The sequence below is a fragment of the Colletes gigas genome, unplaced genomic scaffold (genome assembly GCF_013123115.1).
Source record: "Colletes gigas isolate AHSC1104 unplaced genomic scaffold, ASM1312311v1 Colletes_gigas_Sc00013, whole genome shotgun sequence".
NCBI classification, from domain to species: domain Eukaryota; kingdom Metazoa; phylum Arthropoda; class Insecta; order Hymenoptera; family Colletidae; genus Colletes; species Colletes gigas.
The window spans coordinates 4,977,350-4,992,184 of NW_025106642.1; the positions used below are offsets into that span (position 1 = coordinate 4,977,350).

Below are 14,835 nucleotides of genomic sequence, written 5' to 3' on the forward strand. Positions count from 1 at the left end.
TTCGATATTACCATATTTCGCGAAAAAGAAGACGGGCAGGCCGTTCCGCGTACTTTTTCCACGCAAGAGTGTTTCATCGAATTCAAGTTCACGATGGAATATATAATGCAATTTCCAGAAGATGAAGTAAAGCTGGCGTCGGTTGATGAATTACGTTTATGCCGGTTGACTGAAAAAGACAGATACAATGTGCCGCGTGTTTCGCCGCGAAACGAGGAATAAATATAAAAGGTAGACTAATGCCAAGCAACTTGACGGTTCGTTGCGGAAGATAGCGCGGCTGTCGAGAATACAAGATAGATTAAATTTATACACATCGTGGGCGCGCGAACCCTCTAAACGCGAATAACCGTTTCGAACATGACGTACGTACGCCGTTATATTAAATTTCTAATTACTTTCACTCGTTGATGCACCACGCGTATAAACTATTTCAGTTTTCCATACCACCGGATAATAGTGAACGAATTATTTAATAAAACCTAACTGTGCATTAAATTGCGCTATAGAGCGTGTCGTAATGGAGGTCGAGGAAATCACAGCATAGAATGTTCAAACAAAGAGATGTAAATTTTAACAAACATCTAGCTTCAATGATTCCACATATACAAGACGAATATTATTTAATAGTTTCTTTCAAGAAAGTGTTAATATAGTTTATAGTATTACCATCTTTGAACATGGACCTACATAAATCGATTAGTGCGTCAATTTGAATATTGCAGGTAATCGTCAAGGCACGAGACATTGTTAATTTTCAAAATGAAGTGTCCGTTCTTTTTCTTTTGTTCTGAAAAATGTGTTCCCGCTCAAAGCCGCTGACATAAACATCAGACGAACATTCCTCATAAAGTTTCGTGTCTTGACATCGTCTTGCAACTTCAAGAAGCTGGAGTCGTGGCTCCGTTCTGCGTAGCTCGTGACAACTGGTGGCACATCGTAAATTATAATAATGCGACGAGTCGACGGAGGTTAAATCAGACTGACACTCTTCAATTAGTCGGCCTCCCCTTGAGCTGGTATCATGGCGCATCAGGCGCCCACATCCTCATCAGTAACGTTAAGATTGCACGCATCTGATACGAACACGACCCTCCCCTTATTAATGTTTAAATGCTCGCGTCTTCGACGTTTTACGAACGTCGACCGACTTATCCACGCGCTCGTTTTTCTCGAAATGTTCAGTACGAAATTAACACCAGCTAATATATCATCGTGCCCCAAACAATGTAAAAATAAACATCGTTTAATTTTTATCGGGTCTAAATTAAGAGGGTATTCTACTCTAAAATGCGATATTTTAGTGGCACTTTGGGAATTTTTAGGGAGAAACGGTGAAATATTTTTGTATCAAGTTTGAATACGTATATTTAGATTTATGTTTAAAGAATATCTCCAATTTTTTTCATACAAAAATATTCCATATTTTAGAAGTTACGATAATCTTAGTGAGGGTCCAGAAAGTATGCTGTCTTCATGATATTCTGAGATATAAACCAAAACAGAAAACTAATTTTAGGAATTAAGACACTTTAAAGCCTTGGGAAACATATAGAAATCGTAAAGAGTTACTTTCAATTCCATTCGAGAGTATATAAAATAAAAGAAATTATACTATCGAGTCACCACATTTAACCTGTCATTCGCCGGTTGGTTTAATTGGTCAAAGCAGTTAGGCAACGAGCGAAAGCTCCCGTTCGAAGAGCTGTCTAACAATCTGATCATTGGATTATTCCTCTCCTCGAGCCACGGTGCATTCAATTATCGCGGCATCAAAGGTACGCAGACGGACGTCGACGAAACAAAAGTCGAGATCGGTGGAAAAGCTCGCATGAGAAATAACTGCCTCGCGGCGCATGCTGGACGATTTATCTATCGATAAAGCAAAGGTGGAGTTTGAGGCTGCGGGTGAGATGGCGGGGCTGTAAACAGCCATTTTTATGGACGATAAAGCAATATCGAATGATTTCCCGGTCGAACTGCTTTCAATTCGACGAACCCAATGGAAAGCTTTTCGGCACGACGCCGAAATATCGAGAAGCAGAGGCTAAATCGAGGGTAGAAACCAGAGGGTCCCCAATAAGAGCGAACGGTTTGCGCTGACGGATTAGTCGTTGCCCGGTGAATATCGATGGATCGTGCATCGATCTCGGATAAATCAGACGGGGACGATTGTTTCGCTCCATTTTCATCGTTCGAGGATGCAAAGGCCATTCGTATCAATTCTCCTTTTTTACCATCTTTTATTAGCGTTTCTGCGATTCTCGTTAGTATGCGTGACCGCACACCTGCGGTAAAATAAGGTTTTCATGTGAAATATAACGTATTACTGTATTCTTAAATATAGGAAAATTTTTTAGAACTCATCGTTTGACGCTATGCCAAGAGTTAGTTACAATCGAAAACAAAATTGTAAAGGTCTTGAAATTCGAACGTAGAAATCTTAGATCCTCGATCCCTTGCTAAATTAGTCGAACGATCCCTAAATATTTCCCACAGATGTTTCTGAAATACAGCGTGTTTTGGTCATTCGTCATAAACTTAGCCATTGCAATGCCTTAACCGCAATAACAAACCTTGGTATTAATAGTACAGCACGCATGTAGTGTTCTAGAATCTGAAACTTCGGTTCGGACCAACTGTCTTGATAATTTTAGTGCTTTCGATTTAAAATTACAACTTTCACTTTTAGCAATGATTAAATCCCAACTGACAGTTAAGACAGTTGGAGGTGAAAAATCAATTCGCTTCTTGCTGTAAAATTTATTGCACATAGAATCGAAATAAATATTCTTTAAAATAAATGCGATCTATAGTCAAGGAAAAAATCGTGCTTATTGCAAAAAGTTTTAATAGAAAAATTTTAAAACGGGCTGATATATTAATTTAAAGAAATACAAAGACTGTTCAGTATCTTTTTGGTCACATCTTTATTATACAGTCTACTTTAGATTTTAATCTCTTTGTAATATCAATTCTTGTGAACAGTTCCTTAAATATTCAACGACGACACGACGCGTACGAATAAATATTAAACGACAGAATGTTAATAAAATTTGAATGAGAAACTAATCTCGAAGCGTAACGCGCGATGAAAGTTTTGCCGTGGCTGGCAGAAATTTCGTGCTTGCAATTCTCGGCTTTACTTCGCGATCATCCAGTAAACCACTGTAAAGCCGATAATGGACGTCGTAACAGGTTCTCGTTCGGCTTCTTGGCAAACCTTTGGCTTCTGAATTTAGCCAAAGACCGTCGGAGGCTGGCTGCCAAAATGTTTATGGTGACTTCTTGAACTAATATCGAAGTTCAGCATCAGGGAGCAATCCGGGATCCTGCGCGTGAGGCATTTTGATGCAACTAACGAACCGGGAACGCCGCAAAGAACTGCTCTTTAATTTTCTGTATTTTTAAACATCAATTTCTGGACACGTTAGCAGGCGTCAAGTATCAAATACATAGTAGTTAACGTTTGACAGCTACAATATGTTCTTCAACAAGAAAGAAATGTAAAGAATTAAAAAACAGGCTCGTCTCAGCTTTCACAAAATGTTAATTTACGAAAAGGAGAATCGAGAACAATAAGAACAGTAATTAATCTTGTTGCAGAATACGTTGACGATATCATAGAACATGCTAATGGTACATTTACCAACGATTCTAATAATTCACGCGTGCATGTGCAAATTAGCGAATAGTTGAAAGGCGGGAGAAGTGACGGAAAATAAAGCATCGCTTTGCCAATGTTTATAAATACAAGAACAAGCGGGAACAGTCTGTAGCGAGATATAATAGTTAAATTCAATTTTCTCAGAAACGGAGCGACGTGCAACAGAATTTTATTCTATATTTTTAAGTTTCTTTGTTTATTTCATTATATAACATTTGGTGTGACCAGTATCGACTTTAACTATTTTAGGGTGGTCGGTTCGCGAGATCGAGGTGAACCGTTTTGGATCCAACCAGTTCTCTGTAGATATTATTGTAATCCCCGAACCAGAAGTGGACACTGTCGGCACAAATCCGAGGTGGTTAATTTTATCGCGAGTCCGGGATAATTTCTACTACCCTGTACACGAGAGAAAATGAAAAATTGATTTTATTTGAGTTTATTGTCGACGCAGAAAACCTGTTAACAGGTCGAACTCCTGGCATTACTGAACTGGACAATAATCGAATTCATAAATGAAGCTTACAAAAATGTGTCGTTACTGAGAAAATAAAGTTTCACAATTCGTGATTCTGGTATACCCAAATAGAGACCAGTTACTTAATTATAACTCAATAATAATAAAATTGCAATTTATTGAAAATTAATACAGTTACTCCCATTCGTACTCGTGCACTGTAAAAAGCTTGTTCATATGATTTATATCTCTTTATCGATTTTGTAATTGGGCCTTACTTGCCCGTTAATATTAAAAAAAAAAACAAAATTACTTTGTAAATAGAAGTAACACAGTACAATAGACTACATTTGATAAAAATAATTGATTTCCTTTCATTTATAATGAATTATACTGTGAATACGAGTGATCATGCGTAATTTTGAAATTTCTTCGTACAGTGTCAATGTTGCAATTTCGACATTTTATCGAGAGCAATAGTTTGAGAAAATCCGTGGCGCGTGACCGTGGTTTCCGTTCGTATATAAGCAGTCGGTGGAATCAATGTTGTCACCGGGCAAAACCACGTTTCGCGGATGAAAAGACCCGGGGACACGATAACGGACCGGATATAAACGAGTCGAAAGGAGTTATCGTTTCCGGCCCCTTTCGGCACTTCCGTTGAATGGAATCGCTTTAGCGGTCTTAAGGACCGTCTGTCGTAATTCCATTATCACCCCGAATGGCATTAGCATAATAACGAACGGCACTTTTTAAAAGTTTAAGCACGAAGGCACCACGCTTCCGCGGTAGATCTCGTCTTAACGCGATAGCGCAAGATGCCGGGGCTTCAGAATGTAATTGAATTTAAATTGAAATTATGGTCGCGGGACTGGTATCTCGTAAGGCTGTTCCGTATCAAGGTAAATAAACCGTCGGCTGGTCGGGTTGTTTGGAGTAATGACGCGAGGAAAACGCGAGCCCCGCAAACTGCATAAAAATGTAAACAGTGAGACGTACGAGATTACTGGCGGGGATAACTGATTTCGTAAACGGACTTTCCCTTTGTAAACATTCTGACGCCTTTATTACTCAATTCCTGCGAAAAAGGTGATTCGTCGAACGTAAATTCGAGAGATTGATAACGGGGACGGGCTATTTTTAATCCTCGAAATTTTATTTCGAGGAAGAAGAAACCGTTACCAGGCTTATTGTGGTTTAAAACTGAAATTTCGAGAATTTTATTTCGGTGATCAACGAGGAGGAAGAATGATTTTTTTTTATTGAAATTATCTTCTCCCTGTGATCTGAATACATTTTTAGGTGGTTTCGACACAAGTCGGAAGTTGTAATAAGTTTATATTGAATTCAAGGGTGATTAAAGCTGATCTTTGCGAGAAATCGAAAGGTTTAAAAGGGCGCGTACTTTTATTTGTCTCACCCAGTGCATGAGAGAGAAACAGGAAGGTTATTACTCCCGGCGAGGCCGGGCTGTCTATTTCGAGCTTGGGGCAATTCGCCAAACTTATGTTAATTGCACGAATTATCATTTGTAGGCCTCAGCCGTCCGTGGATGATGCATTTTATTCTCATCCGGGTTACGCGAGTGTCTTTCTCGCCGCGTCGTTTCTTTCCAATTATTTCTGGTACACGTCTGCTTCGCTAACGAGCCACGGTGATTAAACCATGATATTCTCGGTGCCGTTAATCATTCGAATTAAACATTCAGATTTTTTTCAAATCTTTTGGAAGCTCGCACTATTCATTATTATTTACAGAGAGTTCGGTTCTACAAATAAACAGGCTTTTCCAGCTGTGTGCTTGGCGATTCCTTGCTTCTATAGCCATGTACAGTAAAGAAATGCAATAGTTCAAGCAGCAAACATTTATTAGAAAAATTACAAATAGACAAATTGAGAAAATAGAGCTTTTCCCTTCCACTATCAATTAATGTTCTTCTTCAGAAAGAACTGCAGCAATTGTTTGCAATATATTTCTTCCCAAAAGAATGTAATCTATCGATCCAGGAAATCTTTGTATTATATAATGTGGACATTACTGTAAATTGAAAAAAAATATTCAGTTTGATAGGAGCTACCCAAACGACTTGACAGTAGTCTCGAAAGAACACACGAAAAAATTAGCCTCACCTTATCGTGTAGTCAAAGAAACGATAAAGTTGGCATTTTCATTGCTTTCTACGTGGTATATTTTTTCGATACTTCGAACTCTTCCCATTTCCAAAGATAGTTCGTTAAAACAAAGTAAAAGTGCATTCGCGACAATATTACCAGCGTGAATGTTCAGGCTGAAACGCGACGTGAGATTTCACCGTGGCGAATAAATATTGGAGCCGGGACGCGTAAATCTTCCGCGAGAAAAAAGAACTCCGTACGCGTTCCAAGGTGGTCGGTCGATCTCGATTGGTAATTTTGCACCGGCGCGAGGTTCTGCGTTCCGCGAGACAACGTTCGATCGGGAGACATTTCCGGCACACTCGGTCGTTTCAGATCAACTTCGACCGATCGACGTCCGAGTAACGGTGCACCGGACGAGCGTTCCTCGATCGCGTGGAATCGAGAGAACCGATCTAGCCGATTCACGGTTTCCAGGGTGACAGTGTTTACCGATCCAGAGCCAGCGGCGGAGTTGCCGGCACGTTCGGAAGAACCGCTTCTACGGGAAGCGGACTGCCTAGCTGCAGAACGAGCTATTCGTCCATCGGTTCCGGTTCCACCAGGGTTCCCGCCAAGGAGAGGATTTCCGGCTTTGGAAATGCGTTTTTGAAGAAGGATAAGACCGAAGAGAAGCCTAGTTTTAAGTATTCCGGTGAGCATTACATACATGGTAAAACGTCTTTGATCAAATAAAATTATTTCACCAAACTGTTTAATTAAAAATTAATTTCTTCTATTATCTAGCAATTTTTTACGAATATATTTTAAATTTAGTATATATTTTTTTAGTCCGGAAAGTATTTTTAGAAAAGACTCTTCGAGAATGTCTGTCTAAACGATTTTAAAATTTCGATGCACTTTTTCTAAAGAGAACTACAGAGGAGAGGTTCGATTTATCGGAACGGTTGAATTTCAGCTACCAAAGAAGCCGAGAAGAATAGATTGCACCCCGGAAGATCATCGTCGGAGGATGTAAGGTCGAAAAGTCCATTATCGAGCAGCAGATCCTCCCTGTTCGAGAAGTATTCGTTCCCAGCTACTAAAACTACAGACAGACCGGCCTCCGTCTTGGATAGATATAACCGCGCCACTTCGCGGGAAAAGAGCCGAGAGCCTGACGGAGTATCCCGATACGGATCCAGCACGTATCCCGGATCAGGCTTGGCACGAAGTTATGGAAACGAAAGCAGAATCGAGAAGAAAGAGAGAAGCGATCATCCGCCGGTTTCGTATCGGGGATTACGCCCGAACTCCGGGAGGAGTTCTCGGGAGCCTAGCCCGGAGGTCAGCGTCGGGAAATCGAACTCCTTCAGGGTGTACTCGAGAGCGTCTTCCTACGGTCGATCCGGCCCCACTTCTAGTGAGTTACTATCGCTATTTGAATAATGGAATTTCGTTATTACACGATTCGTCGGTCTTCTCTTTGACTAAACAGTCAGTGAAATTCAGTCTTGATAACTAAACACTACCATCAACAATGTTGGAAATCAAATACACTCGATCTAAGTTACGTTGATTTGGAGAATGTTAACTAGCTCAGTATTATTGATCTGGATTATTAAAATTATCCATCCTCATCATCGAAGATTGATCGATCAACATACACGTACACCTTTGTTTCAGCCTCGCGTCTCGTTGCAATAGTGTTCATTTTATTTATGGAATTAAGGAAACTTAATAAGCAACACGATAAACAATATTTTAAAAATAAATTGTATTAATGCTACAGCATTCGTCTTCATTGTGAAGAAAAATGAAGATAGATGTAATATAAAAATATAGATATTATAATAAATTTAGAATTACATATATCGTATGATATAACGTAGAAACCATCCTCCCGTATTCAATAATTGTTACGAATATGTTTGCAGGTGCTTCCGAATCGAGCTCGGCGCCGATTTCCTCGAGATACGGCTCGACAAGCAGTTCCAGGTTTCTCTCGTCGAGAAGTAGTAACGACCGAGTTCCCGCGGCCATAAGCTACTCCGGATCGGACAGGTTCCGAACTTCAGGCAGTAAGCCTGCGTCTGCGAACTCGAAGAACGAAGACACCGCGAAGACCAAATCGGAAAAGGATACGAGCCAGGAGCCGTACGCAAGCTCGACGAAGCCCGAAGAGTTCGAGGCAGATAGCAGACTTCAGGAGAACGAGACCGTGACGTTAACTATGGTTACCAGAGGCACGTCGCCGAGTCCACCGGCGTCTTCCTCGTTCGTGAGAAGCAGAAGAGCCGACATTGGGATCGCGCATCAAAAGGAAGTGATTCGAGCGCGTAGGAGGACGGAATCGAAGGACCAGGACGCTCAATGCGACAGGTTGGAGGATGGATCGAGGTACTCGCGGTACGGGGGCGGCGGTAGGGTATCCGGGACGCCTTGGTCGTCGTATTTAGACAAATTCTCGTCGACGAATTCGAGCGGAACTCCCGTGTACGGGAGAGGATTCAACGCAGGCGGTGGCAGCGCGACGAATTCCAGGGTGAACAGTTTCGCGTACGGCAGGTCGAACGAGAACGCGATCGCTTCGAGGAACGAATCCGTCTCGAAGGTGTCGCCCAGTTCTAGTCAGGAGATTCACGCAAATAGAAACCAAAACGAACAGAATACCAAAGTGTACGGCGGGCTGGGTTACTCGAGAAACGGCGCCGATTCGCCGATCGTGAAACCCGATTCCGTCTCAAAGATGTCCGCGGCTATCGGGCACGAGAACACCAGCAGAGATCAAACGGACGGTAAATTGCAAATTGGCGAGCCCCGACCGTGTCCCGGCGGGAAGACCGAAGCGAAAAACAATCGCCTCGCCGGCACCAAAGCGTTCAACAATGATTCCACGGTCCTGAAAAGGGAGAACTCGCCGCAACGGGCCGCCATTGTTGCGAAGTCGCCAGACTCCCGGGAAAGTATTTCCAGGAGCGAGGAAGGGCAGAACAGCAGAGAAAGTTCCGCGTCCAAGAGCGAGGGATGCAATCAAAGAAGACCGTCTATACCGAGATTAGGTCGTGGCGCGACGAAGACCGATGTCAGGATCGTCAAGTCTTCGTCAGGTTCCTCCACGAAGTCCGACGGGCTCAGAGAGAGGAGGGGTTCCACGCCTAACTCCGACGCCAGCTCGTTGCCCAGACTCGTTGAAACCTCGAGGATCGTCGAGGGGTATTGTCAAGAACGAAGCGAGGACATTAGCTCTTCGAAGCGCGATACTACTTCGTCTGGGAAAGAGTCGTTTCACAGGTGAGCGGTCGGTTTATTTGTTTTCCAAGTTTATAGATCGGTTGAGAGGAACGGTACGAATATTGGTCAGTCGTAGATCATACACTCCATGACTAGATTCTACACACAAAAATAGCAAAAAAAATTCATATAGACATACATACGTCCTACTCGACTCCTTTCTTGTTTAACATACTGTACTTGCTCACAGTGAGATAAGCATAATTCATTTATTAATATCTTTCGAAATAATTATACCAACATACAACTCGTCATATCTCGAAAACAAAGTGGAATAGAATGTACGTTTCTATGAACTTTTCTTTATAGTTTTCATCTGTAGAATCTAGTCTCTACCCTGTAATTATAAGGCGAAATCGTAGAATTTAAATAAAGTCTGTCTATCATTAATAATCCAGAAGAAAAAATTAAATTGTCGAGAACGAAGCAACCTTGAATGGAACAATCTTACGGATGTTGACACTTGTAAGACGTTGAGAGAAATTTGCAACATTTTCAATGTTCCTTTAGTTTCCAATTTGAAATTTTGCCACGAACATTATCGTTAACGCTTCCTACGATCAAGACTATAGCTATCTTTGCATTTTTGATCGAACAGTGGTCCCCAGACATCGCAGAGCCGGTCCACGACCCCCCAATCGCGCAGCGGGTCCTCGAAGAATCTGTCCCGTCAGATGACGCGGACCGATTCGTCGGACGGTTCCGCTGTAAATGTGCCAATTGGCAGATCGAAATCGTCGTCAGCCAGTTCGGTGACGAGTCAGAGTTCAAAAATAAAGGCGACGCCGCCGCCATCGCCTGGGAAGTCATCCGTCGGTTCGAGCGCGTCGTCAGTGAATCTGAGGCAAGGCGGATCACCGGATGCTCGTGGCAAACCACCTGTGCCGAAGACCGACGTTGCAACGGTAACCGCGTCGAAGTGTATCCTGCCTATGAAGTACGTAAACAAGGATTTCCGCAAGTCGACGCTGAACATGGAGAACGGTGATCCTTCGCAGTCCAAGTACAGCAGGAAGAAGAAGAGCCAACGTAGCATGTCCGTCAGTTCTCAAGATTCGCAATCCGAACCGAACTCCGAACCAATTCATCAGGCTGTTTCGTCCGGATCCGCGAGTTCCGTGAAATCGAACAGATCGAGATTGAGAATGCCATCGAGCATGTCGAAGACCACGACGAGCAAAAGCGATTCCAGCGGCTCGACGAGGCCGGAGAAGTCGAGGAGCTGCTCGAAATCGCCGTCCGAACGAAGAGAGAAGGAAACTGGGACCTCGAGCTCGAGCGGCACCGAGTCCAATTCTTCGAACTCGTCCAGCAGCGAGGAGGACGACGACACGAAGCAGAAGAGACCCGGATCGAGACGACGGAAGAGACGTACGTCCAAGTCGCCGTTCTGCGAGAAGAGAGGCAAGATAAGCGCGGGATCGTCCAGGACCAGCGTGTTGGCGTCGTCCGCCGACGAGATGTCTCTGACCATGGACAAACCGCCCAGACCGCCGTCCAGTCCAAGATCGAGAAGCGACCGTTCCGGGAAGACTGAGGAAGCGAAATCGTTCCTGACCAGAGCACTCGCGCCGGTAACAAATCTTTTCAAGAGCAAACGTCAGGATTCCGGCGAGTCCGGCAAGTCGTCCGGTTGGCCGGACTCCAACGAAGAGAGCTCGGATATTAAAAAATCGGAGTACACCACGGCGTCCGCGTCGAAGAGCCGTTCGAGGAGCTACAGTGCCGCGAACTCGGAGAAAACCGATGACAGAAGACAAAGCTGCGCCAGGGTGAAACGCGATTATTCCGGGGAACAGCCTTGGTGGATGGACCCGAACTCCGACAACGTTCCTGAAGGTGTCGAAACCAGAAGCGTGTGTAACGACGATATCAGTCAAGAAACGACCGTCAGTGGTACCTTGCCTGACGATGGTAAGTTGTTTACGATCAATTTGACCAGTTTGGAAGGTAAAAAGCCGATCGGGATAAACTTCTGTTAATTGCTTCCTTTCAGGTAAATACAAATACAGAGTTTGGAGACAAGACTCGGAAGAACGAGCCTGGTGGTTGGACTCGAACGACAGCGTAGCCTCGGAGGACGCCAGGAAACAATCTTCAACGGTTTCGAGACAGGGATCAGGGGAGAAAAGCTGGTGGTTAGATTCCAACGATAGCGTTCCGTCGGACGAAACGAAGAAACAATCCTCCTCCTCGGTAGTTTCGAAACACGACTCTGGAGACAGAGGGCGATGGCTGGACGGGAACGACAGCGTTTCCTTGGAGAAATCGAGAAAATCATCGCGCTCGACGCTCTGGAGGCAGGAATCCGGGGAGAGGGCTTTGTGGTTGGACGCGAACGACAACGTCCCGTCGGAGGAACCGAAGAAACAATCTGCCCCGGCATCTCCGTTATCGAGACGAGGGTCCAGTCGTTGCAGTACCCGGTCCAGCGAAAGGAGGAATCGCATCAAACATCAGCAATCCGGGGAACGAGCCTGGTGGATGAGCGACGATCCAGAGAATGTACCCGAAGGAATCGAAGTTATCCCCGTAACTACGAACGTCAAGAGTCACAACGAAGAGGCGGACGATAATCAGACGTACGGGAGAACTATAAACAAAATCAGGCACATCGAGTCCGGCGAGAAGGCATGGTGGATGGACAGCTCGTCGAACGTACCTGACGGTGTCGTCAAGATTCCCGTGGAAACTTCGAACAGCACCTCCGACTCGTCCGAGTCGTTCGAGAGAATCGATATTGGCGTTAACCCTGAACCTGATATATACGCCAAGAGAAGCCTCTCTAGGTTCCCTATCGAGTTTCCGCCTCCTCCGCCCGACGAGCCACTTGGGGATCGCGCCAGTCCTGAAGGGGTAAACTGATCATATATCGTGCATTATTCATTTAACCGTCCCTAACTGACGAGGTGACGCCCCGATCGGATAATACGCGACTCGATAAATCTTTAAAGCTTGCGTGCATGATGCGCGAAAACAAACCCGATGGCGGGATCGAGTCTCCGCCTCTCGATTAAGAAATTTACCGGGTACATCAAGAGGTCGTTGAGAATCTGTTTCAGTTATCTTGTTATTATTTTAACAAATTTCAAGATAGATACCGCGGTCGATAAAATTAAATCAAGACTGTAATATATGTAGCAACGTTGCCCTGCGTGCCTTGCTTTTTGTATCAGGGATGAAGAGAACAACAGTTTTCTATTGCGGGAGATGGTCTTTTAAGACCTATCTTTCTCCCAACTAGACTGTTTATTCTGACCTTTTAACTCGAAAAGTCAGGTACGCAGGACGTTTCTTTAAGTATTCATATTTTTGAAACATTTTGTATAAATTGAGTCCCAGAGCAGATCGAAGATATTTATCGCGGTTTAAATCGGTACAAGGAAGCGTGTGCGGTTTTCAGGTAGAAAATCCTCCGGATCCACCGGACAATTACGGTGGACGGGACTCGCCTTACGACAACGTGCAGCCAACACCCCGAAGATCGTCGCCAAGGAAACGGCCGTCCACGTTGCCTCTGTTCATCGGCGAGCACACCAACATCGACGACCTGTTGGGCGATTCGGCGGTTCTCTGCCCCAGCCCTGTCTTGTCGCGCTTCCGTGAACGCGAGCGCATCGACGAGGGTGAGTTCCGAACGAATTTAACGCGATTTGCAATCGACCGCGTGCGCGTTCGTGGTTACATCGTGTGCCAGCAGAATTACCAGCTGTATCGAGCACGGTCGCTATCGGGTTTAGAATAGTTCGAACCTGGGTCCGTTAACGAGAGGACAGTGTCCCTTTGAAGAGAATCAATAGGATCCTTCCTTTCGGGAATTGCGGTATGCTCGATGGACGGGCGTTGAATTGTGGGTACACGCATACACACTGTCGAAAGGATCGCTGATAGGATTAGGGTGCAGTTCGTACGAACAGATTTTGGTAATTGCAATTCTCTTGATGAAAGGAAATTTGAGTTACCGGGCGCCGGGAAATAACGAGCCATAACGACGGCTGGCTTGTAATCGCTACTCGAGCCTCGAAGGCCTTTGAATTAAATTAACCGTGATGAACATTGGAACATCTGGAATTTTCGCGCTCCGTTCGTTCGCCCCGATTCCAAACGGCGTCTTTAATTATCGTTAACGCGGTTCTTCTCGTTGGTGCTTCACGTCGTTATCGTTTCTCGCGTAGATTCCTCGGAAGAGAGTTCGGAATGCGAAGAAATCGACGCCACCCAAGTGATCATTCACGACAGCACGCCGCAGACGCCAGTGATCCAACGACGGCATCGGTATGTTTCGATTAGCGAACGTGTTTCCCCAAAACTCGTCGGTGTTCGATCGTAATTGCAAACATTTTCTTCAGGGACAACGAGAGGCCTCAGCCCGATGGTTACATTCCGGTAAGTTTACACGACAATTTTACTGCCGCATCCCAAATCAGAAGAGACGCTTTCGCGAATTAATACAATTTTCCTTGCTCTTTGCAAAGTTCCGTTCGTTTCGTTACTTTGTTCAAAGTTTGGCGCGCTTGTTTCGTTTCTCCCGTCTCCTTCCAGCCGCGCGATTTTTCGCATCCGTTGTTCGCGTACGATTCTTTTCACGATTTAGTAAGTAACTGAAGGAAAGCCGTGTAGATGACTATGGATAAGAGGACGCGTACTCGAGAAAAAGCCAGACGAACAGAGACGTAAAGAGGGTGGGCAGACAACGTCAGAACGAGTGGTAGCGCGCGCGACATTATTGTTTCTCATGAGGGATGTGCCAAAAGAGACCCTCCGTTGCTCCAGACTCCCTTTTCTTTTTTTCCGTTTTGCACGCAAAGTGCTACCAACAAAGGGGTCTTCTGGAGTCACTTCCCCTCCAACGTTTTTTATCTTCATTCTCGTAGAAGCGAACCGAATTTCTAATTACGCGGAATGAAGTCCACGAAGGCTTTCGTGCGCGTTTCGTTCGCATTCGGAATAATTGCTAACCTAAGTTTCGCTGTTCAATTTATATTTAACTCGTGCGGATCCCTCGTTGACGCAATTTGCGTTCCCTGTAGACTCGATATACAGTAAAACATTCGTATTAATTGTGTGGATTCGGAAAAAATATTTTTCAACATATTTGATAATCTACGAGACGAGGGTGCGAAGTTTTCTCGCTAAACATTTTGTTTGACGTGGAAATTTGAAAGGTTGCATCTTGGTAACACTTCCGAACCTATGTTTGTACAACATATTTTCGTCGTTAGAATCAGTGCATTGTGCTCCTGGAGTTGAACGAGACTTTTTCAGAGCACACTGTACGGTAAACTCGAGCCATTTAAACTATGGTAATATTTATCTTGGATGTT

The 14,835-nt window shown here is 44.3% G+C and overlaps 1 protein-coding gene across 1 annotated transcript in view; it reads left to right on the plus strand.

The window, feature by feature from the left end:
• The window catches only part of LOC122399303 (dentin sialophosphoprotein-like), a 44,584-nt gene that overhangs the window by 21,910 nt on the left and 7,839 nt on the right, over nucleotides 1–14,835 (plus strand). Inside the window, 8 exon segments of the mRNA XM_043399893.1 lie at nucleotides 6,716–6,932; nucleotides 7,197–7,640; nucleotides 8,155–9,511; nucleotides 10,110–11,425; nucleotides 11,508–12,367; nucleotides 12,915–13,137; nucleotides 13,687–13,786; nucleotides 13,861–13,896. Coding sequence (XP_043255828.1) covers nucleotides 6,716–6,932; nucleotides 7,197–7,640; nucleotides 8,155–9,511; nucleotides 10,110–11,425; nucleotides 11,508–12,367; nucleotides 12,915–13,137; nucleotides 13,687–13,786; nucleotides 13,861–13,896 — 4,553 coding nt within the window.